Source organism: Cladophialophora immunda, assembly GCF_000835495.1.
Source record: "Cladophialophora immunda strain CBS 83496 unplaced genomic scaffold supercont1.3, whole genome shotgun sequence".
NCBI lineage: Eukaryota > Fungi > Ascomycota > Eurotiomycetes > Chaetothyriales > Herpotrichiellaceae > Cladophialophora > Cladophialophora immunda.
The window spans coordinates 1,086,554-1,109,472 of NW_015622543.1; the positions used below are offsets into that span (position 1 = coordinate 1,086,554).

At 51.1% G+C, this 22,919-nt stretch overlaps 5 protein-coding genes across 5 annotated transcripts; 3 read left to right on the plus strand and 2 right to left on the minus strand.

Moving 5' to 3' along the window:
• Window positions 1-891: 891 nt before the first annotated feature.
• Window positions 892-2,529, minus strand: PV07_04940 (uncharacterized protein; the record flags this gene model as incomplete). The annotated part of the gene is made up of 1 exon (XM_016391800.1): window positions 892-2,529. One exon carries the CDS (start codon window positions 2,527-2,529, stop codon window positions 892-894), a length of 1,638 nt encoding a protein of 545 aa, XP_016249319.1.
• Window positions 2,530-3,740: 1,211 nt separating this feature from the next.
• PV07_04941 (uncharacterized protein) lies at window positions 3,741-4,978 on the plus strand. Its single transcript, XM_016391801.1, has 2 exons — window positions 3,741-4,049; window positions 4,119-4,978. The coding sequence occupies exons 1-2, from the start codon at window positions 3,841-3,843 to the stop codon at window positions 4,939-4,941; spliced, it is 1,032 nt and encodes a 343-aa protein (XP_016249320.1). The 5' UTR covers window positions 3,741-3,840; the 3' UTR covers window positions 4,942-4,978.
• Window positions 4,979-5,298: 320 nt separating this feature from the next.
• Window positions 5,299-6,722, plus strand: PV07_04942 (uncharacterized protein). The gene is made up of 2 exons (XM_016391802.1): window positions 5,299-5,503; window positions 5,610-6,722. The coding sequence occupies exons 1-2, from the start codon at window positions 5,472-5,474 to the stop codon at window positions 6,397-6,399; spliced, it is 822 nt and encodes a 273-aa protein (XP_016249321.1). The 5' UTR covers window positions 5,299-5,471; the 3' UTR covers window positions 6,400-6,722.
• On the minus strand, window positions 6,493-9,154 carry PV07_04943 (uncharacterized protein). The gene has a single exon (XM_016391803.1). It carries the CDS (start codon window positions 8,907-8,909, stop codon window positions 7,263-7,265), a length of 1,647 nt encoding a protein of 548 aa, XP_016249322.1. The 5' UTR covers window positions 8,910-9,154; the 3' UTR covers window positions 6,493-7,262.
• A 404-nt stretch (window positions 9,155-9,558) lies between these two features.
• On the plus strand, window positions 9,559-11,453 carry PV07_04944 (uncharacterized protein). Its single transcript, XM_016391804.1, has one exon. It carries the CDS (start codon window positions 9,647-9,649, stop codon window positions 11,132-11,134), a length of 1,488 nt encoding a protein of 495 aa, XP_016249323.1. The 5' UTR covers window positions 9,559-9,646; the 3' UTR covers window positions 11,135-11,453.
• The last annotated feature ends 11,466 nt before the right edge of the window (window positions 11,454-22,919 follow it).

Here is a 22,919-nt window from a genome sequence, read left to right on the forward strand (position 1 = left end):
ATAAAAGTGGCAAGATTGCTTGAGCTGCACAGCCACAACTTGGCAGTATCTCGCCAGTGCATGTGGAAAAGGGCCGGTCCAGCCAGTCGGTGAGAAGAGCCTATAAGGTATGCGAGGCAGAAATCAGCCAGCAGTTATGTGCTAGCGGCGCTTGAAAGGATATCGTCACGAAAGCACAGTAAGAGCGGCCATCCATCTGGCCTAGAAAATTCAAATACATGCATTGGGCAGCGGAACATTTCTCGATACAGGGGCTCATGTGATGGTGCGAGGATTCTGCTGACAATGATTGCCATGCAATGGCTCTAGGAATGACAATATCCCAGATCTCTTGAATCATCGACTGCCGGTTTCCATTGATTGCTGAGGCTGAGTTGCCGTCCGCGTCTACATTTTGGGGATAAGGGGCTTCCAGGATACTCTTGAGAGTGTGGCCTATATTCCAGCCTGTCGTCACTATCGCGGCAGCTGGGATGACACAAACCCTGATAATGGAAGATGAAATTCGAGGTGAAGGCTTTGCCCATACCATCCAGGTGGAGCGTCCGTGCTTTCGGAGGTGCCTTCGTTCGTCAATGTGGATTGTAGCTGCAACATTCTTACGCCCTAGTGAGAACGCCGTCACAATAACCCGTCTCTGCGGCCCACACGATAACTGAATTTGTTGTTCATTTTCGCCCTAAAACTAGCAGGGCAAAGCTCATGCGCTCCCTCACAAGACATTGTACTGTAGAAGTTGAACCAATATCATATCTACACAATTATAAATCAGCTCTACTGAGCTTCTGACGTAGAGGTCTTCGCAGCAGAGGAGCTATCTATGTAGGAGTTGTTGACTGCTGTGCGTTTTCGCTGTACAGACCAATGCATAACCCCCCCGTTCAACGCAATTTACGGTTCCGGTCCTCCTGTCAATGAAGGGGACTCTCGTTTCTCTCCTCTCACCCCCTGTGACTCCGGGGGTGCTTCTTCTGCAGAGCCCATGGACGGAGAATCGGGCTTACTTCCCTCTTCCTCGCTTACCGCTTTCTTCTTCCACCGCCGAAAGAAGTTGTAGCGACTTCCTCGCTGCCTTCTCCTTGCATCCGCGGCTTCTCTGTCCACTCTCTTCTGCTCTGCGATTTGCTCTAGCTTCTCGACATGATGCCTGGCATGTCTCAGATTTCGCTGGATCTCTTCCTCCGAAGCCACTTTGTACCGCAGCCTCAGGACCACTGCAGCCAGAAGCACAATGCCGATCTGGACAATGACCTGCCATTGGCCCACGGCTTGGACTTGCTCGTTGGGCTCGCCGTCTGAGTGAATATAACCTTCAATCCATATAATGAAAGCGATAATGATCAGCGGTCCAAAGAGCATGACTCCGAGGAGGACGCAAAGCGTTATAACATCGATCACGAAGCGGGAAACTGGATGCTTGTGTATCCGCGTGACCTTTGCTGCGTGGTGGAGCCTAACGGTTCGTATCGATGCGAAATAAGGCACTGGATGTCGTAGAAACTCTCTCGTGTTCGAATAACCAGCCCTGACATCAGCCACGAACGCACTGAAGATCTCCTTCCGCCGAAACCAAAGCTGAAACGGGCGGTGTATGGGCACTCTGGAAGTGCACAGGTTCAATCGCCCAACAACCAGAAGAAATAGATGGGCGGCGGTAAAGAGGGCAATGGCTGTATAAACGAGGGGTTGGAATTCGTCGCCTTCCCAAGCGTTCCAAGTATGCAGACTATCACCAGGCCCATCGGTGCCGATTACCGTCGCCCTTAGCCGTGTCGGCTCTCTCAGAATTTGCGAGGTATTGAAACATGGATAAAAGCAGTTGGTCGAAAGGTTTAACCACCGTTCATTGTCAATCACCGATGGACCAAAGAGGTCCCATATGGTTGAATTCCAAGACCCGGCCCAGTATTGATCTTCCCACCCGCTGCTTTGTATTGTGTTGCTGTCTTCGATGCCTGAATAACAGAATCGATATTGGGGTTTTCCAACATTCAGAGTCGGCCAAAGGATGAGAACTGATATCGAACCCGCCAGCATAATCATATTCCAGATGAAGATCAGCAGGTGGAGAATTCGACTTGTTCGAGCAGTGCTTGACCAGCATTGTAGTGGTAGGCCTACAAGATACGCAGTAACGACGATGCAAGTGACCGCATCGATATCCAGCTCCAAGTAGTCCGGCTGTACAGGAACAGAGGTGGTGTTTGATACCAGTGCTTGCAAGGCATTTGAGGCGCCCGTGGAGTTTTCTGGGCTCAGATAGGCTACGGTGACATTCTGTGCTGGAGGTAGGCCAAGCTGAGCGGAAAGCAGGATAAAGGCTTCGATCGACGCGGTAGCAGCATACGCGACCGCCGCTCCGAAGATAATGTGAGCGACCCACCCGTGGCTAGCTGTGAGAAAGCTCAATGCCAGGAGGACATAGTAAAGGTACCGTGGAGTGGGCGAATATATGTCGCTGATAGGGTAATAACAGGTGACTTGTTGCGCAATGAGGGGCTGGTCAAGCGAAATGTTGGTGATTGCCATTCCTGCTAGCAGCAAGAGGGTCTGGATCGCCGTTGATCAAATATGCGATAAGCCTTGTAGTTGAATTTCTTGACATCTATGGAGCCTTGTTCCTCCAAAGAAGAGCCTTCTTTTCGGTTTATGCACCAAGACTGGGGATGGGGCCACAGACGGGACGTCGAGACCGTCACTATGAGCTTGGGCATTGAGTGCGGTCGTGAAAAGAAGCGCTCGTTGTTCATTGTTTAACTTTTCTCTCGCCGCGCATCCGGAAGGTTCAGTAGGTTGCCAGCTGTAAAGCATTTCTGACCGAAACTCAGGTTAGAGTTTCCATATTGAGGTGTTCGTGTCGGGAGGTCTTGCGAGCTGAGCAGATGTCCCAACACGAGCAGGGCTAATAAGCCATGACTTGGTCCATCAACGCTGGAGGTCAATCTAATTGGATCGTGATGATTTAAGGCGATGATTTCATCAAGCAAGAGATGTGCTGCGTCCAAGGCTGACATATGTGAGTCTCGGCCTCGAAGGTTTTTCTTCTTGCGATGCGGCAAGTTTAAGCCGAAGACCTTTCAGCGTTGGATGGCAGTTGACGCTCCTGAGAACTTCCAGCGAGGATCGCACTCGAATGGTCCATGAGGTAAATCGAACTGCGTGATTTAAAAGACACGTTTTCCGCTCTACCAAAGGGGATTTTGGTGGAGGTGGCGGTCGAAGTAGTGACGACAGCCCCGCCACTCGCATATCGCACTCAGGTCAGCGGTCGTCAATCCTGCGGCAAGTGGATAGAACAACATCATTGCTGGGGACAAGTGACTGTGGGATTTGGGGGATGCAATTAGTCTATCGCGAGGACCTTGCACGAGGTGCGCCATGGCCAACCGCGATGAGGATACTGCTTGTAGGGCTCTCAGCTCGCACTCTCCCACTCCCAAGTTCAGGAAGTACAACTAAGCCTTCTAGCTGGCCCCATCTTCATCTTGTCTTCGGCAATTAGACCCTGTCGCTTGTACTTGGACTGATCAAAGCGACCAAGTTGGAGAGTGTGCGGAGATCCGCTGGAGATAAGTCAGAATCTGACCCTGGCATCATCGTAAAACGCCTGGAAAGGTTGGTGAAGAGCAGATCGAGCCCGGCGACTGTCGGCTTAACTCCGTTTGATGAGGGGCAGAAGTGGCTTCGAATCGGTGCTCTGACTTCATCATAAAAGAGTATAAAATCCCCCTTTGCTTCGTTATCGGTAGATTTTCTGTTGCTGAAAAAGAGAGAAAACCCCTTCCCTAAGAGAATTCATCCCAGACCCCGCGATTCGCTAAGTAGAAGGCAAGGAGCAGGATGGCACCGAGTCTTCCAACCCGTCAATTGGGCAAAGATGGTCCCCAAGTAACCGCACTAGGCTTTGGCCTGATGGGATTGTCAATCTTCTATGGGAAAAAGCTTCCAGATGACCAGAGGCTGAAGTTTTTGGACCATGTCTTCGACTCAGGAGAGACCTTTTGGGATTCTTCAGATGTATATGGAGATAGCGAAGATCTGCTTGGCCAGTAAGTCTACCCTGTTGAGGATGACGACCACTGGCCAGCCTGCTGACTAGTCTTATTCTCGCTTTGCAGGTGGTTCAAGAAGACGGGTAACAGGAGTAAGATCTTCCTGTGCACGAAATTTGCCAACATCCGACAACCCGATGGAACATCAAAGGTCAACAACGACCCGGCATACATCCGCGAGGCGTGTGCCAAATCACACAGGCGGCTTGGACTAGAGCCGGGAGATGCCATCGATCTGTACTATTGCCATCGTGTCGACCGGAACCAGCCCATCGAGATCACCGTCCAGACAATGGCGGAGCTGAAAAAGGAAGGCAAAATCCGCTATCTCGGATTGAGCGAGTGCTCTGCTGATACACTCCGACGAGCTTGCAAGGTTCATCCTATTGCGGCTGTCCAAGTCGAGTATTCGCCATTTTCCATGGAGATCGAGCATAACGATCTCTTGAAAACGTGTCGAGAACTTGGAGTCGCAGTTGTAGCTTATTCACCTTTCAGTCGAGGATTTCTGACCGGCACGATTAAGTCACACGACGACTTTGAACCAGAGGATCGACGCCGAGCCATGCCTAGATACTCGAAGGAGAACTTCCACAAGAACATGGATCTTGTGAACGCCATTAGTAGTATCGCCGAGAAGAAAAACGTGACACCTGGTCAACTGACGCTGGCCTGGTTGATGGCTCAAGGGGACGATATTATTCCTATTCCTGGCACGACCAAAGCGAAGAACTTTGACGAGAATATGGCCAGTTTGCAAATAAAATTGACGGCGGAAGAAGAGAAGGAAATCAGACAGAAGGTCGAGGCCGCCGAGATCACAGGCGACCGATATCCCGCAGCCATGACGAAGCATCTTTACGCCGACACTGTTCCTCTGAAGGAGTGATTATGCGTCTAGATGGTGTGGGACAAATATTTTGCGGCCTGTGTGAGGGTTACGATACTTTCAGAGATATACCGGCTTTCACGTCGCATCTGTTCACCGTCCAGAGCTTCCGCAGCCAGATGCCTCACCTCAGACCCTGTCCAGTGTGTGCAGCGAGGATTTTCTGATCAAGGATTCAGTGATAGAAGCGGGCAAGCAAAGGGCATTATTGCAGGAGGATATACCGAGTATGAGATGAGTGATTGTCCGGCACCATAGAAGTGATGAAGAAAATGTTTTCGTCTGACAAATAATTTTTCAACTGCGCCTCACCTTCCCGCCCATGAAATTCACCCCGCGATTCTCGCCCGCTGTCAAGCCAGACAGTACACATCTCCACGCCGTCAAGTTTCTAGACTGAGTCGATCCATACGCTTCTCCCAGGAATAACCCCCAGCTGGCCTGAGTCTCATCCGTTACGATCACGTCCCGTCTTTCGATTGAATAGCCTGGCGCTTCAAGCAAAACAGAACGGCTGAACTGCTTGCCCAATGGCAAGCGAAGCCCAATTCGATGCCGCCTTGTAAGCTCCCAAAGCTCTCACATTTTCCCAGTCAGCCCACGAGACGATGGGAATGTTCGGACGTTGCTCCTGCTAACCGATATCTGCTTGTTCTATTTCCCTCCAGAGATCTCCTCCGTCGCCTCTCCCCCCTCAAGGTGTCAGACAACCTGACCTCCATAACCACGCTCGTGCCCGATCTTACCGAAGACCTCCTCTCCTCCGTCGACCAACCGCTGACCTCAGCACGCTGCAAAAAGACAGGCCGGGACTACCTGTTATGTGACTACAACCGCGACGGCGACTCATACCGGAGTCCCTGGAGCAATGAATTCGAACCTCCGCTAGACGATGCCACATACCCCAGCGACCGGGTCCGGAAGATGGAAGTCGAGGCAAACACCGCATTCGATGTGTACAGGCAGATGTACTACGAGGGCGGGACGGGGTCGGTATACTTGTGGGACTTGGATGACGGATTCGCAGGAGTAGTCCTCCTGAAAAAAGCCGTGGGAAAGGAGGCCGGGTGGGATAGCATACACGTTTTTGAAGTCGATGAGAGAAGGGGCAGTGGAAGGACATGTCATTACAAGCTGACCAGCACCGTCATCTTGCATCTTGGTCGCGATAGCGAGGGACTCGGGTCATTGAACCTGTCCGGAAGCATGACGAGACAAGTCGAGGCCGACCTGGTGGTGGAGAACGTCGGTGGACAGGGCAAAGACGGAGGCCACGTGTGCAATGCAGGCCGCTTGATCGAGGACATGGAAGGCAAGATGAGAAACATGCTTCAAGAGGTATATTTCGGCAAAGCAAAAGACGTGGTGGGCGACCTGAGAAGCGTGGCTCCGTTGACAGGCGTCAATCGTGAAAGACAGGCCCAGAGGGATGTCATTTCTAGCATGGGAGGAAAGTGATTCGAGCAGCAGAACTGGTGAGGGCGCCTTATGGCTGCTCGCCTACCTGATCGCCTTGTCTTACGGAAGAAGAGAACTTCAAGACATTGCCCTCTCTGAGCAAGCAGGCCGGTTTCATTAAAAGACCACATGGGTCAAAATTCATGACTCATAGAGAAGCGAAGAATTAGTTGGTCCCTAGCGACTGAAGGGATCATCTTTCACCTCATGCTGGTCAGTTCCTGACTCAATTTCAACCATTTCCCCGGCCAGCAGGTGACAAGGGTTTCTGGGCATAGTCAGCACCTTTCGATTCACCATGTTGTCTCTGTTCTTTCGCTTGAGAATTCCCTCGTCTCTCAGTGCTTCATGTCCTATTTGTTCCCCATAGCCCCAAAAGTTGCGCGATAATTCTCGAATTCGAGGCGCCGCTCACTGCAGCAACAGACACATTAGCACCTCCCTTCTTCCTAGAAGCGATGGCACCTTCACTGGTTCCGCTCAACTCGAGTTTCCATAAGAACAAGCCGTTAGACCGAGACTCCAATGGAAGACACCGATGCGTTTAGGATTGTTGGCGAAGTAAGTAGCCTTGATATTCGCATGATCCAGGCAGACGTTTGAGCTACACCCGCCGCGTACTCCCATAGCCACGCTTCTGTGCAGAGACGAGCCCATTATAAAGTCTCCCCCTTGGCCTCGCCAAAAGAGCTGCCCAGCTAGCGGCGCACAAGCTGGGTGTCAACCACGAGCGTTCCTTACCAGCCATGATGAGATTGCGTGTGTCGGATCTTTTGCGACCAGGTTCACCTGGGGATGGGCCATGCTCTTGCTCCTGAGGCGTGCATGGCCCATAGTGGTGGAAGCATTTAAGCCGAAGCTTTCTAGGGAGGAGGACTTTGTTGACTTGGGCGTGGGAATTTTATCCCTCGCAATTGCGTTGGCTCCGGTGTGGGAATGTGATCGCTCGCACCTGCATAGCCTTGCTTGATGCTCATCTGCATCGGATCCAGGTCCACTGGGACGACGGGAGGCAGACTAGGTAAGGTCTCCGAGACTTTGACGAGTAGCAAGGGGAAATACCTTGACGCGCCGCCTCGCAGCTGGGAAATGAGGGTGAGGAGCTTGTTTAGATATTCGAAGGGCGTCTCGTTACTTGAATTCGATATTTCCGAAGGCATGAGCGGTACACACGAGATGACGTCGGTGAGCGTACAGGCTATGTCGAATAGTTTCTCAATCAACCCCACACCATGGACCTCCATCGCATCCAGCGTCAGGGTTGAAATATCCTGAATCAAGTCCCTAGTGACTTCTATGGGATATTTGAATGTCATGCAGGAATGGGCAGACGTCGATGAAAGATAACCATTTGTTATGGAAAGTTGCCAGATCATGATGCGTAACCAATGTAATGTGACCCGAACATCAGCCATTTGGCTTTCTGTTGTCTTTAGTCCTCGTGGGACGGAGTCTGCGACCTGTCGCTGGAGCTGCGAAAGCCAGGTGTCGGAACATTCGGTCTTCACTTTGTTCCAGAGAGCCATGAACTCATCATCAATGCAGCGGAAGAGGTTAATCAAGCAGAGAAAGCCGGACATTCGTTCTTCCTCGTGTGGCTCGTTGGCCGATGGTATTCCAATGGTCGGATGTAGACTGAGCGGACGGTGTCGTTCCATAGCATATGCTCTCTCTGTGACCAGGAGCAACCAATACATTCGTCGCTTATACATGCTTTCGACGGGATCACCGACGAGATACGACGACTCTTCGTGCATGCTCATCAGCTGAGCCAGAGTTGCGGCCTCACGCAAATGAAACCAGCATATATTCTGTTGTTCCAAGGTGAAATAGCAGCTGAACAAGAAAAATGACGTCTGGACGGCGCTCAAAGTGGGAAACTCGACGTAGTCGATGGACTTTCGCGCGCGGAGGACGTCGTTGAGAAGCATATTGGCATATCCGTAGCGGTTTTCGGGAGGCTCACCTTCGTAGTGGCATCCTGGGGCGACAGCTAAATTCATTCCAGGTTGAACCATGACAAATGCACACAAGGATCCTGCGAGGCAGTAGAATTCTGTATCGGTGGGAAGCCGGGAGTCAATCATATCTATCAGGTGATGCCGATTGAGGATCGAGGTAGTGGTAGACATGTTGGAGAAGTAGAAATCCACACAATTCTCAATTGTCTGCTTACTGAGGAGAGCGGTATTGGGGGACCCTGGAGACGGGACTGTTGGTGATGGGCTGCTGAAGCCTAGAGAAGGTTTCAGCTCCTGACTCGGTGACTGCTGAGGAGTGGACTCAGAAGGTGACGTCTGAGGAAGATGCGGCTGTTTCTTCTTTTGAGAATTGCGGATCTGCGAGAGGATTTTGGATCGATTCCCTTTGGGCCCTTTCTTTTGAGGAATAGCGAGATAGGTGCATTCAAGGTTGGTCTGACCGCAGGTCCGGCATGGCTGTCCCCCGGAGCAGCGTACTTTGCGTCGATGACAAGCATCACATGCCTTCTTAATTGGAGCGGTGGCCATGTCGAGGATCACACCTTCATCGAATTAGATACGGCGGGTTCCTGCATTGGTCCGTTGGTTTGCGTGTTGTGCACTGCGCATGCAAAGGTCGATTAGGTCGAATATCAGTCATCGCGCCCCTCTTAGGATCAATCAAAGGCGGACATTGATCCTGTCTGGAGGTTGGAATGGGCGAAGCATTCGAAGATGAGGTACGTAGTAGAGCTCGCCGCCCGGTGGCGGTGTACGCAACCCCGCAAACCTTGTGGCATGGTGTTGGGAACGAATGATCGTGCGATGGCGTCCGTGGTTCTTGTGGGAGAGGTTCCTGAGCTTTTTGGAGCTAGCTGGATTTATCCACTAAGAGCGCCGCTCTTACGCGGAAGGCCCAAGCGGACTTTCCTGTCGCATCAAGAGCATGCCGCTTTTGAGATCAACAGGTGCCCTCTTTCGCTAAGGAGTGCAAGCTAGAGGCCCTAGTCAGGCGCGTCAATGCCCTAACTAGGTAGGGCTTTAACTAAAACGTCTCGATTAGTTAGGAGCTTAGTTAAAACATTTTACCCGAATGTGCCTGGTCCGCTCCCGGAACATTTCTCTCCGGTCTCCACGCTTTTCCTCTTCGTTGCTCTCGCATTTTGGTCATTCCTATCTCCATTGCTTTCGAACGTCGCCCATGTTTTCCACAGCGCGCGCACACAAACACGCACCGATGGCACCGCCGTGATGCTCTGTCCTATCGATCCTCATATCCAGACCCCATGGCATATTCGGGCGATCTGCTCTGGGTCCACCATGACGCCAAAAACCGCAAGGCGGGACCACATCGCCATAAGGTTTTCTCACACATCCAATCAGGGTACCATAAATGGCGCCGGGTTGAGGCCGCTCGGTCGATGAGGAAGTCGGTGGTGATCCCACGAGTGCAGGCGGCAGCAAGCCAGAGGAGGCGAGATGCAAAAGACAAAGAGGTACAAAAGAGGGCAGACGACGACGATGAATACGATGATGACCAGCGGGCGCGCATCAAGTCGGAGGAAACCCAAGAGTGGCCCATCCAGAGCATCGTCGCGTTCCGGGGCAATTCCGATCCCTTCAATTCTACGCCTGTCCCGGTCACCTCGCGGATCAACGAGATCATGACCTTTGAGCGCCGCTGTGTGTTCCCCGTCATCCAGGGGCCTGGACCTCGCCTCCAAGCACAGGGCAAAGGCAACATCCTGCCATCATGGTCATCGTTCGCGTCGGACTCGCTGTGCGACAATATGACCGCTCTCGCCTTTCTGTCGACTCCCCTGACCCTCATGGCCCAGTCTTCTCCTGACTCTGCTTACCTCAGACTATCGCTCGTACATCGTTACCAGGGCTTGCATGCGGTGCAGGAGTACGTCAAGGAACATGGGCAACCGCCGCTGCATGTCTTGATGCACTTCCTCGTTGCCGAGATCTGGGCTGATAACTGCGATGATGCGCTAGCCCACCTGCGCATGGCCAACATTATCATGGAATCCCAACTTCGGCAAGATCCATCGAGCATTGTGCCGTACAAATGGATCAGCGTATTCCAGATGGACATCCATCGTGCCGCGTTGTCGTTATCGCGGACTCTATTGCCTATGGAGGGATGGGTGACGGTTCCCTTTGAGGTGCCGCTGCCCATCATGGATGTCTATCCGGACTCTTGTTTGAAAGGATCACTTCGCGCACTATTCATTGAGCTACAACAACTGGACGCCCTCTATGACTTTGTCATTAGCGACCCTTCCCCACGCCCTGCTGCCTGGAACTTCCTGAGGATGCGGACGCTGGTGCTGATTGGCAGAGCAGTAAACCATGCCGTCGATGGTCGTGATGTCTCCGCGAGCCTTGCACTCGCATACGTCCTCAAACTAGCCAGTGCACTGGAGAACATCCCGGTCGGTGCTACCTCTATCTACAATGCCGGGCCGAAAATGCTGGGACGCATGCGATCATGTCTTGATGCGGAGGTCTTGAACCCCCGCCTAAGGCTCTGGATTCTGTACGTCGGAGCCTTGAGCGCGGACGAATGGTTCACTCGCAGCTTTGACGAACAGTCAGTGCTAATGGGTGTCCACACGTGGGCGATGTGCAAGGACATTCTGTCCAAGTTCTATCTGCCCAAAGATGAGCCCCAAGTTCACTTCCACGCGATTTTCGATGCACGACTGAGCAACAGAATTCTCGAGCTAACCACTGCTTTCCAAGATGTCAAGTTGCACGAGGTATAGGTGTGCAGGGCCTTTCGTCCGTGCGCAAGAGAACCCGTTCTGGGTACTGACGCACCACAACCAGTAAAGATGGAATTCATTACATATCGGGCTACATGAAAATGTTCAGGGTTAGCCTTCACGACTCACGTTATGAGTACGACTATGACTATTTTTAGCGGGCGTCATCCGTATACGGGAGGAACTTATCAGGAGAATGGAAAAGCTAACATAGAAAATATGAATTGACAGAGAAAGGGTCATAATCTTTTTAACGAGATAGCCTGGTACGGTTACTCCTTACGACTTCTATCTATGCTAATAATACGCTTTTTGGTAGCGTGGACTGCACCTAGATTCTACCTGGATTGGTCGCCAAAGAAAATGCATCTGCGCCCAACACGGCTTAATTCTAGCTGTAGAGCAAGGGTCGAGTCGGCACTGGCAGGAAGCCGGTGCCCAAGAGTTCTATTGTTATGGCGGCGCTTGACAAGCTTGAATCTCTTAATCGAGTCTTTGGTCGTTTTGCGAGCTTTTGGAATATGGGGATAGACCGCCAGATACACTTGCTCGGCCTGCCGGAGTATGCCCAGCAGGGGATTGAGGCGAGACAGTCAGAGTGCCACGAGTGACGAAGTCGACTACGCCAGATTACGCAAGCAAGTTCAGCGTTTCACTGTAAGGGGATGAATGATGATTGGGAGGGTCGGGAACATACCGAGGAGACAATGATATCGATGCACCACGTCGAGACTTGGCAATAGATCGATCTAGCCGCGTACCTGGTAGTTTTACAAATCAGCCCCAGGTAAAACGCGAACAATATCATATATATCGTCAGAGGCGAGCTGATGAGCGTTATTGGGAGGTATGGGCGACCGAGATCTATTGTTCTTCGACACTGTTTTCATCAACTACTTCTTTGTTGGCTAGATTCTCATCCGCAACTTGAGATTCGAGACCCAGTATAACAATGACCAAGCCCATCATTCTCTATAGCTACAGTAAGCCAATCAAGAGCTGTTATCAAAGTACAAAGACTTTGCTGATCGTCATAGGGCGTGGCACGAACCCGTGGAAAGTTGCGATTGCGCTAGAAGAGCTCAAGCTCCCGTATGTCACCAAGTTCTTGGGTATGTAGCAGCCAACAACGACAGGCCCAGCTACCATTGACAGGGTAACACAGACAAACCAGAAATGAAACAAGACCCATTTGAAAAGATCAACCCAAATGGTCGAGCTCCCGCTATTGTGGACCCCAATACCGGGATCACAATCTGGGAATCTGTTGCCATCATCGAATATCTTGTCGAGACCTACGACAAGGAAGAAGTCTTTACCTATACTACTTCCCCCGAGAAGTGGAAATTGAAGCAGTGGCTCTATTATCAAGTGATGAGATCCATGCCGAAACCTGTGTCGAGCTTTCTGGCCATGCTAACTCTGTCGTGCAGATGTCCGGTCAGGGCCCATACTTCGGCCAAGCTTCTTGGTTTATACTGTACCACGAAGAGAAGCTCCAGAGTGCCATAGACAGATACCTACGGGAAATCAGGCGCGTGGTTGGGGTCCTGGATAGGTACTTACAGGGCAGGGACTATCTCGTGGGAGATAAATTGTAAGCCTCCAGTCGCCACATCCTCATGTATCGACTACCCTCTGACTTTGGCATCAAAGCACCATCGCCGATCTCTCTTTTGTGACTTGGAACATGTTGGTTCCGTGGCTTTTCAGCAGGGGTGCAAGCGAACTGACTATCGATGTTGAGAAAGAGTTCCCTGCGTACAATGCTTGGCAGCAGAGAATGATGGCTCGCCCTGCGATAATCAAGGTTGTCAACGATAGAAAAGCTGCTATGGCGGATGCTGGTATGGTGCCTAACTGATTTTCCATATCTTTATCATGTATGATACATGTGATAGAGCCAAATCTAGCGGGAAACAATCCCACTTTTTGAACCCAAGATTCTCATCTTATCCCCGATATAGGCCGTTTCTTTCTTTCCTGTACAGTTTGTACTTAGATCTTCTCGAGAAAGTAGTTTCACTTCTACATGGCGATGGCAGCTTGAAACCCTCCACGTCACCTTTATCACCAAGAATCTTCATTCGTAATAGGTTTGGATGTGTTGAGAGAAGACCAAATAAGTTCAAGGGACCACCCGCTTCCGCAAGAATGATTTAAATGCTGATGAGTTCGTGACTCCAATTCTCTAGAGTACTAAGCTACAGGCGTCCGAATATTGGCGCTTTCCCCTGGTCGTCAAGTCGATAGTCTGCCACCAGCTTGTCGCCCGCCATCAAACCGATAAGATACGCCGTCGCTTGGCTGTGGCCGCTGCATAACCTGTTAGTCGTAAACTCGGTAGACACTGAACGTGCTGGATTCGCAAAGATGAAGACTTACTTCGTCAAGAACGGCAGGATACTCAAATCACCCACTCGTAGGTTTGCAACTCCCAAAACTCGAAAGCTGGTATCAACACAAGCCTTTGGATCATCAATCTTTCCCATGGCCACAGTGCACGACATGTGCCAAGTGCTGGTGCATTTTTCTCGCCAGAACTCGAGAATCTCTTCCTCTGATTCGTTTTTGGGTGCCGATAGAGGCCCCACGGTATCTCTCGCGTACGCTGGAGAGCGAACAATTCTAGCGACCTCTCGATACGCCTCGACTGCGACTTTTCTGTCGTACGGATGGGAAAAGAGCTTGGGGTCGAACGCCAGGGGGACGCTGGGATCGGACGATTGAAGCGTCACGCTGCCTCGACATTGCGAATTCATCAACAGCATGTAGATGACGCTTGCGGCTGGCGCGCTCTCGGGGTCATCGAAGTAGCCGGAGTAAGGAGCACCGATGGTGATCTCAAAAGTTGGCACCGTCGGGCGCAACAGATGCTGCTTGGTCCCGCTGGGTAGCTCCTTGAACTCTTTGCTGTCAAAGACCTTGTCTGACTTCAAAAACCCGATGCCCATGCAAGTGGTCAAGTGGGCCAATGGACCAGTCCGACTCTCTTCCCACTCTTTCCGCGCAGCCTGCTGGGCGGCTTTGTCTCTGTAGTACTGCGGTCGCGTGCTCGTGCTTTCAGCTCGTTGCCAGGCACAACTTATATGGTAATGATCTTGAAGATTCTGCCCAACGGACGGGTTGTCGACCACTACCGGAATTCCGTATCGCCGTAATTGATCCCCTGGTCCTATCCCCGAGTGCATGAGCACCCGTGGAGTGTCCAAAGAGCCCGCCGAGAGAAGGATTTCTTTGGAAGCAAAGAATTTTCGTCCATCCAGAGTTTCCACGCCAACCGCCCGTCGGCCCTCGAAAATCACCCGGGCGATTTGAGTCTGCGTGACAACGAACAGGTTTCTGGGAACCCTTGTGAGGAAGTCCGAGGCATTGGTCCGTTCACCGTTGTAGGCTGTATTTGGGCATACTGCGAGTCCGAGGGGGTTTCCGCTATTCGTGTCCCGGTTTGGGGGAATGCCCGCCTCAAACAACTGATCCATCTCCTTTGTTAGACTTGGCTCCCACACAGCGGGGAATCCAATTTTCAATGCACCGTAATGGCCGTGGTCGTCAGGCTGTGGTGCAAGATATTTGCCAACACTGGTAGGGATATCCGAGTCGAACGCCTTGTATGACTCGAGTCGCTTGTACCTCTGCTGAGCGTTTTCCCATTTCCACTCGTCGTCGCCAACAATTCGAGCAATCTCGTCATGGTCATCTTTAGGAGCAACGGTGTAGCATCCAAAATTGATGACACTGCTTCCGCCAAGGCCCTTTCCACGACTATAGTCGATTCGGCGGTGATTCAGGTGCTTTTGTGGCTCAGTCAAGTAATCCCAATTGCCGTCCGGGATGGTGTTCTTATGGTGCCAGCGGTCGGCATCAACTCGATAATCGCTGTCGCTATTCGGCCCCCCAGCTTCGATAAGTAATACTGTCGGCCGCGCCGCAGAACCAGCTAACCGTGCTGCAGCCACGCAGCCAGAGGTGCCTCCGCCAACTACGATGAAATCGACTCGTAGATCTGAAGCCATGAGAGCTCCTGTAGCGATGTGAAAACAAAGTAGATCGAGGTAGTCTTCTTGATAACCTTGAAAATCATCAAGGTACCATTAATAATGACAGATCAGCAGCAAGAAATCAAGCCGCCCAGCTGTGGGCTCGGAATCTGCCTTGTAAAGTTGTTGTAAAGACGACATGGTTACAATCATCTGATAATGCTCTCAGGCTCCTATCCACTCTGTGGACTTTGCTAAGCAGTGTCTCAGTTGCAGAGATGCCGATAATTGGCGTGGCAGGAGAGTAATTTGTGCTCAGACCCAATGGACTTTTACCGAGCCTCGCCAACGACATCGGCATCTTGCCGAGGAGAAAACAAAGAGAGCAGCCTTGTCCGCATTTACGACTGGCGTATACGACAAATCCTGGGCAATTGTTATCCCTGCTATTTTCAATAGGCTGGTCTGGCCGACGCTGTTCTTACTATGTAAGGGACCTGGTAATTGGTTTGGTAATATACGACCGAAATAACCCAGGTTCTACGGAACTATTTTTTGGGCTATTCCACACGTAGTATCTGCGATTTAGCGTGAAGCTGGATCTGTCATTAAAGGCTACCGAAGGGTCGTCCGGCGTTTATTAATCAAAATTACCATCAATTCACCGTAGGAGATGGATAATGCTTAACCCCGAGTTGCGTATAGCGGAGATGTATCCTGCTCCGCCCGTTGATTCCCAGGTTCTGCCTCTCTGACGAACTTGGAACTAGCATTATAAACTGCTCATCATAGGTTACCCTGCTTTCACCTGCTCCGGTAGGTTGTTCTTAAGAACGAGCCAAAATAGGAAGATCTTTCATCACCAGGACTTGGGAATATTATCTCTGCACAGTTTGCTGAAACATCGAATCCCGCAAAATGGCGTCTGCTACTGCTGCCAACTTCAAGGTCTTCGGAAAATACTACAACATTATAGATGGCAAGCTCACCGTGACACCCAATACAACACATAACATCAATCCAGCCACATGTGAGACAAACCCACCGGTGCCGTTATCAAGACCAAAGGACGTTGATGATGCCGTGAATGCTGGCAACCGGGCATTCAAGCTCTGGGCTAAGGTTCCATTTACACAGCGAAGGAAGGCTGTGCTCGCCTTCGCAGACGCAATTGAGAGTCATCAAGACGATTTTGCCAAATTGTTGACACAGGAGCAGGGGAAGTCGGTATGTGCATCATCTAGTTCGTTCGGTGATGGCCACTCTGACTTGTTTAGATCACATTTGCTCAAGGCGAGGTCCTTGCGACGACAGGATGGATTCGAGTGCTTGCCGACATCGAGTTGAAGGACGAGATTATAGAAGAGACGGACGAAAAGTTAACAATCACGCGATATACACCGCTGGGCGTTGCCGTCGGTATCGTCCCTTGGAACTTCCCCATACACATCTCCTGTGCGAAGATTATACCTGCAGTCTTGACCGGGAACCCAATCATCATTAAGCCGTCGCCGTTCACACCATATTGCAACCTAAAGCTTGTCGAACTGGCCCAACAATTTTTCCCTCCAGGCGTTGTACAAGCGCTGAGCGGCGACGACAATCTCGGACCTTGGCTCGTGGCACATCCGGGGACTCCCAAGATCAGCTTCACCGGCTCGACTGTAACCGGTAAGAAGGTCTTAGCAAGTGCCAGTGATGAGATCAAGAGAGTTACGCTTGAGTTGTACGAGTTTCCCTCCCGGATTAGTGTGTCTGAATTGCTAACTCTTTGTCCAGGGGAGGCCTCGATCCAGCTATTATCTGCCCCGATGTCAATATCCAGTCAATTATACCGCAGGTATGGAATATAATCTTTTGCTTACACTTCTTTTGAACATCTATGTTTGTGAAGAATATCTCTAACATATCCTAGGTGGGCCTTGCTGCGTTCATCAACTCCGGGCAATTGTGCATGGCAATCAAACGAGTCTACGTCCACGAAGACATTTACGACGAATTTCTTCGTTCCCTCATTGAACACACCAAGCAGCTTAAAGTCGGCAATGGCACGCAGGCGGATGTGTTTTTTGGACCAGTCCAAAACAAGACACAGTATGAAAAGGTCAAATCTTTCTTTGCCGATTTCGCGCGAGAAAACACGAGTCTTGCTATGGGCGGCCACAACCAGCCAACCAAGGGTTATTTCATAAACCCTACTATTGTCGACAGACCGTCCGACACGTCAAGGGTTGCCAATGAAGAGGTCTTTGGTAAGTGAGCTCATTTACTACGATTCATGACATCTAACATAGAAACAGGCCCTGTTCTGCCTTTGATGACGTGGAAGACAGAGGAAGAAGTCATTGCCAGGGCTAATAACACGAAAATGGGCTTGGGAGCCTCTGTATGGTCAAATGATATTGAACGAGCCAACAGAATTGCGGAGCAGCTAGAGGCTGGCAGCGTTTGGGTCAACAATCACTTCGAGCCCAACCCGAGAGCGGCCCTCGCTGCATTTAAACATAGTGGACTTGGTTCGGGAGCTGGTGTGAGTGGAATGCGTGAGTTCTGCAATCCTCAGACCTTGTATCTCAGAAAGGTGAAACAAGAGAGTAAGCTGTAAGCTATGGACTCACGAGGCAGAGAAGAACACTGCATCTTGATTGAAGTTGATTCCTTGCGAACCCTCTGTCCACATGGTCAGTACCCTCAATGAAAGGTTTGCAGACGCTCCTAGTTTGAAGACAGCATAGCTAGCACTAGGGAATAAATCCGTGTTATGCACAACGAAGTGGCAGCGCTAGTCGTCGTAATCGAATTGTGCTCGTCAAATGGAGCCCTTGTCAACGTTCTGGGGACGTTCGGACCATGGAGCTCCGGCTTCGGCAGAACGCCGAAGTCTCATAGTCTGCCCGCTTCGTTAGAGCCCGGAATGTCAGGAGAGGAAGATCTCGGCGCCGGTCGCGAAAAGAGGGGGGGCTGCTCCAATCTCCCTAGGCAAAACCCGGATGGGCCTAGGTACTCCATATAATTACTCCGTACTCCGTACCCCGGATTATCATTAGCTTTAATTGGTTATGATGTGGAGCCTGTTCAATGGTTGAAGTTTAATAGTTTGTTCGACGCAACTTCAGGAGACGGAGAGCTGACAGGTTTTCATACAACGGGTAACTGTATTCTGTCTGTGTGACATCAAGAATAACCTGGAAGATAACTGCTCATCAGTAGATAATGCCAATTGTAATGACAAAGCGCAGAGATGTACCATTTGGTATCAACAGCTCTTTCGTCTTACAGTTACAGGCGACTTGAGTGTTGGCGTCCCCTGCACGCCGGAATAGGTGAATATGCATTGACCACTGTTACCCATCAACCTGAATTCATGTTCTGGACCCTGTCGGAAGTATGTGCTTCGCATAGCTTTACCCGCCTGAATCTCGCTTCAGCCCCAATAAGGGCAATTGCTCTTGGACGGTAACGCTCCGTGTTGTCTTGAGTCTAGCAGTAAGGCTCTACTATAAATATCCGCGCTTGCCATTTGGTTTTCTGTACTCGAATGCTCCAGCTGCGAGTCTGCAAACTGAACCAAGTCTCCCATATCAATTGAACAACTTCACACCAGTGACTTCTCTACTATTTCACTATGTCTATCCAAGCAGACTCTCAACTGGAAGTTATCGTTAAGCAAAACTCAACTGACAAGCACGAGCATGTGCTGGAGCAGATGGATGAGAAGGATGTGCACACGGAGCATGTCCAAGACATTCAGCAGAATTATTCTTATGATGATGAAGACGAGGAGCCAGAGCTCCATGCTACAACCTGGATTGCCCTTGGTAGCATGTGCCTCCTGATTCTGGCCGTCCTCTTTGCTCTGCAAGGCCCTCCTACCGTGGTGAGTGATCTTGACAACTGCCAGTAGCCTCGACAGACGTTTTCTAACTTCATATAGCTCACCTGGATTGGGGAGGATCTGCACAATTCGAAGGCCACCGCTTGGATCCCAACTCCATTGTCGCTTCTACAAGCGGTGATATCTCCTTTTATTTCTTCCGTGGCGGACAAGTTCCAAGTCCGCAAGCCTTTGCTCATGAGCTGTGTCATTCTGCCATTTATCGGATCAGCTATTGCGCCCGGATCCAGCAACATCTACCGCGTCATCGTTGCACAGATTTTCATTGGATTTGGCTTGGCTTTGGTTCCGCTCTCATACTGTATTTCGAGTGAGATCGTGCCGAGAAGATGGAGACCGAGTATTCCCCCCTCTCTGGCACGGTCCGGCTACTGTCTGTCGACTAACATGGACATCAGTATCACAAGCGATCATCAACTTCGCAGCGGCTATCGGCGCCTGTCTTGCCCCGATTACTATCGGAGGACTGACGAAGAAGAATCCACATACAGGATGGCGCAACTTCTATGTACGATCATCTCAATCCATCTTGTGCGTTCTACAGCTGACTATATGAACCCTAGTGGGTCCAGTGTGCGCTTTGGGGTGCCACGGCCGTAGGTATCTTCATCGGCTATAAGCCACCGAAGCGACATACTCGTTACGATCACCTGTCCTTCTTCCAGAAGCTGATGGCCGTGGATGTGGTTGGACTTTCCCTCTACATCGCCGGGTTGACGTTGTTCATGACAGGCGCGAATCTAGGCGGTGGGCTTGCAAGCTGGACGGACGTTCGCACCTTGGCCCCCCTCGTCACCGGCTGTGTCCTCCTCGTCTCATTCATCCTCTACGAGTGGCTGGGCACAAAGGAAGGGATCCTCAACCATGAGCTATTCCGAGGAGGCAAGGCCCGTGGCCGAACGTTCGCGATCTGCGTCTTTTTCCTGTTTGTCGAAGGTGCATTATTTTTCCCATTTTTGATTTTCTATCCTCTCCAGTAAGCACCACCATGCTCTCCCAAGGTCACTCATATCCGATCGGTTCAGCTGACTAGTATCTCCAGGACTTCTGCCCTATTTGAGAGTGACCCGCTCCTTCTGGCTGCACGTGAGCAGTCATTCTGGGCTGGAACTGGAGTTAGTACCCTTCTATGGGGATACGCAAGCACCAAACTGAAACGCCTGCGCGAACCTATCTTTATTGGCTTCGTCATCTTCCTTGCTGGTATGGTGGGTATCACTACTATCGAGCCCGACGACTCAGTCAGCTCTGTAGTCTTCTCGACTTTGGCCGGCATTGGCTGGGGTTCGCCGCTGATCCTGGTTATCGCAGCGGTGCAACTGGCCACACCACATCATATTTTCATCACGGCAACGGCCGTCACCGCCGCATCTCGAGCCCTTGCTGGTACTATCTTCACAGCTATTCTCACAGCGGTGTTGAACAACAACCTCGCAAGTAAACTTGGGCCCTATATCTCAAAGGCGGCCTTGAAGCAGGGCTTACCGAAAAGCTCAATCAATGCTTTCATTGCGGCCGTCGAAGCCAGAAATGCCACCACACTGGCCGCTGTGCCTGGAGCAACACAAGCTATCATCAGCGCAGGCCTTTCCGCCCAAAAGAAGGCCTATGCGGAGTCACTCAGGACGGTATTCATCATCACGCTACCATTCGGCCTGCTGGCTTGCATCGCATGCCTGTTTATGAGCGACTTGCGAAAGGAAATGAACTATATTGTGGATGCGCCATTGGAGCACTTGACTGCGAAACATCATCACAACGTCAATGAGAGCCAAACCAAGGAACCATGATAGTGCACATGACAGAATGTCGGATCCGGAATGGTAGAGATAGTTCGTCACTGCTCGACTATATCGCAGCTCGGTCTGCGGCCCAGATTCATGTAAGAAGGGACGAAAAAACACGTTGGGGCAGTCAGAACTGCTTACCACGAGGCAGGACGCAGAGAACCGAGACGTAGCATGCTTCATAGCTGTATCTATGGCGAGGAGATGATATAGGATGACACTGGGGAATTACTGTCACACCAAAATTCTGAGCGTGAATGCAATATATGGACGCAAACATTTCCAGTGGTCATCGGCCATCCACCGAGTCTGCCCGGCGATGCTACATTGCGGAGGTTGACCTCGGATTTAGGAGATATGTCAGCAGTATAAGAACACAGAAATGCCTGCTTCAACATACACTACGCTCAAAATCATTGCAAACGAAGAAGCGTTAGCAAGAGCGACGCCCAAGTAGTCATTGTTGCGAAAAATGCCGGACCTCGATATCACTTCGACATACAAACTCAAGACAGGCTATGACATTCCTGTCTTGGGATTCGGGGTAAATGGATCAATATGCCAATCATTCTGGCAGGATCTCAGCTAACGATTTCCATGTCGCAGACTGCTGGCGACGTATCCGATAATTATCAGATGAACGCCGCAGAAGGCCAGATCGCCGTGCTCGAGGCCCTTAAAGTTGGCTACAGACACATCGATTCCGCCCAGATGTACGGAAGCGAAAAGTGTTGCGGTGACGCCATTCAACAAAGTTCGGGCGCCCGCGACCATATCTTCTTCACCTCCAAAGTCCAGTCGGGCGGCGGGTACGATGTGACCAAAGCCGCGATAGAAAGCGGACTCAAGGAATCAAATCTGGGGTATTTCGACCTATATCTGATCCATGCGCCGTACGGTGGCCCCGAAACCAGAAAGGGCGCATGGAGGGCCATGGTTGAAGCCAAACGCGACGGAAAGATTCGGTCTTTGGGCGTCTCGAACTATGGGATCCATCACTTGCAGGAACTTGAAGATTATATCAGCGAACTCGAACAGCAGCTTGGGAAGGGCAACGGCGGAGAGATCAGCGTCGGGCAGTGGGAACTGCACCCATGGCTGGATCGAAAGGAGATCGTGAAGTGGTGTCGCGCCCGCAACATCATAGTCGAAGCCTACTGTCCTCTGATCCGGGGACGAAGATTTGAAGAGCCTGCTCTCAAGCCCCTGGTGGAGAAGTATGGTAAGACTGCCGCTCAGGTGCTACTTCGCTGGAGCCTACAAAAGGTCTGTTGTTCTATATGCTACCACCACCGCCAGCGTGGAAATGGTGTCTACCTTACTCATAGACTAACTAAACTACTAGGGTTATGTTCCCTTGCCGAAAAGTGTGACACCAGCCAGGATCGCATCCAATGCTGATATCTTTGACTTTTCCCTGACGGAAGACGAAATGGCCAGCCTTGAGACCGGCGACTATGCGCCCTGCACCTGGGATCCTACAGTGAGTTCGCTCAGCGACTGAGTCGGGAAATACCACTCCCGGCAAGTGATCAGTCGTCAAAGAATATAGGTTATCCAAGAGCTCGAGCTCCATTGTGTGGTTCCGTTGCGCACCGAAGAGAGAAACAGATCACTCAACTGCTCGAAAATTGGCGGCTCATGCAAGCAAGTCTCGAAGCATTGAATCAGGCTGCAATTGCTAGCTCCACGTCGCCAGCATTTAACGCCGCGCAAGTACACCCGATTCTCACGCAGTCTCAACAGCTTCCTCGATCACGAAATTCCCTTGATCCCCGACAGAGAGTCCATTACCTTGCGACTTTCACTCTGAGGCCTTGGTGCACAGTGCTGTAGAATAGATACCACCCTGCCTTGGCGAAATAGTTGAAATTGGAAAGACCTACCCATACCCGAAATTGCCGCGATGGGAATGTCGGACTGTTCCCGACCATAACGATTCGTGGCTCGAACCCGTAACAGCTTAAATCCGAGCCATCTCGAATGCTCGGCGTTAATGTCGAATATGGTACGAGAATCTCTCCTCCTGCTCCGAGCAATCTCAAAGCAATAGCCGCTTCCGGACAGTGGATCTTACCGAAAAATTGAACAAGACCGTGCTGATGGGGGTTAACACGACACAC

Bases quoted from the DNA above. Each gene is read 5' to 3' on its own strand.
- PV07_04941 (XM_016391801.1), top strand. From the start codon at position 3,841: ATGGCACCGAGTCTTCCAACCCGTCAATTGGGCAAAGATGGTCCCCAA. The intron at 4,050-4,118 runs GTAAGTCTACCC...CTCGCTTTGCAG, and splicing joins AGCGAAGATCTGCTTGGCCA to GTGGTTCAAGAAGACGGGTA.
- PV07_04942 (XM_016391802.1), top strand. From the start codon at position 5,472: ATGGCAAGCGAAGCCCAATTCGATGCCGCCTT. The intron at 5,504-5,609 runs GTAAGCTCCCAA...ATTTCCCTCCAG, and splicing joins GCCCAATTCGATGCCGCCTT to AGATCTCCTCCGTCGCCTCT.
- PV07_04943 (XM_016391803.1), bottom strand. From the start codon at position 8,909: ATGGCCACCGCTCCAATTAAGAAGGCATGTGATGCTTGTCATCGACGC.
- PV07_04944 (XM_016391804.1), top strand. From the start codon at position 9,647: ATGGCATATTCGGGCGATCTGCTCTGGGTCCACCATGACGCCAAAAAC.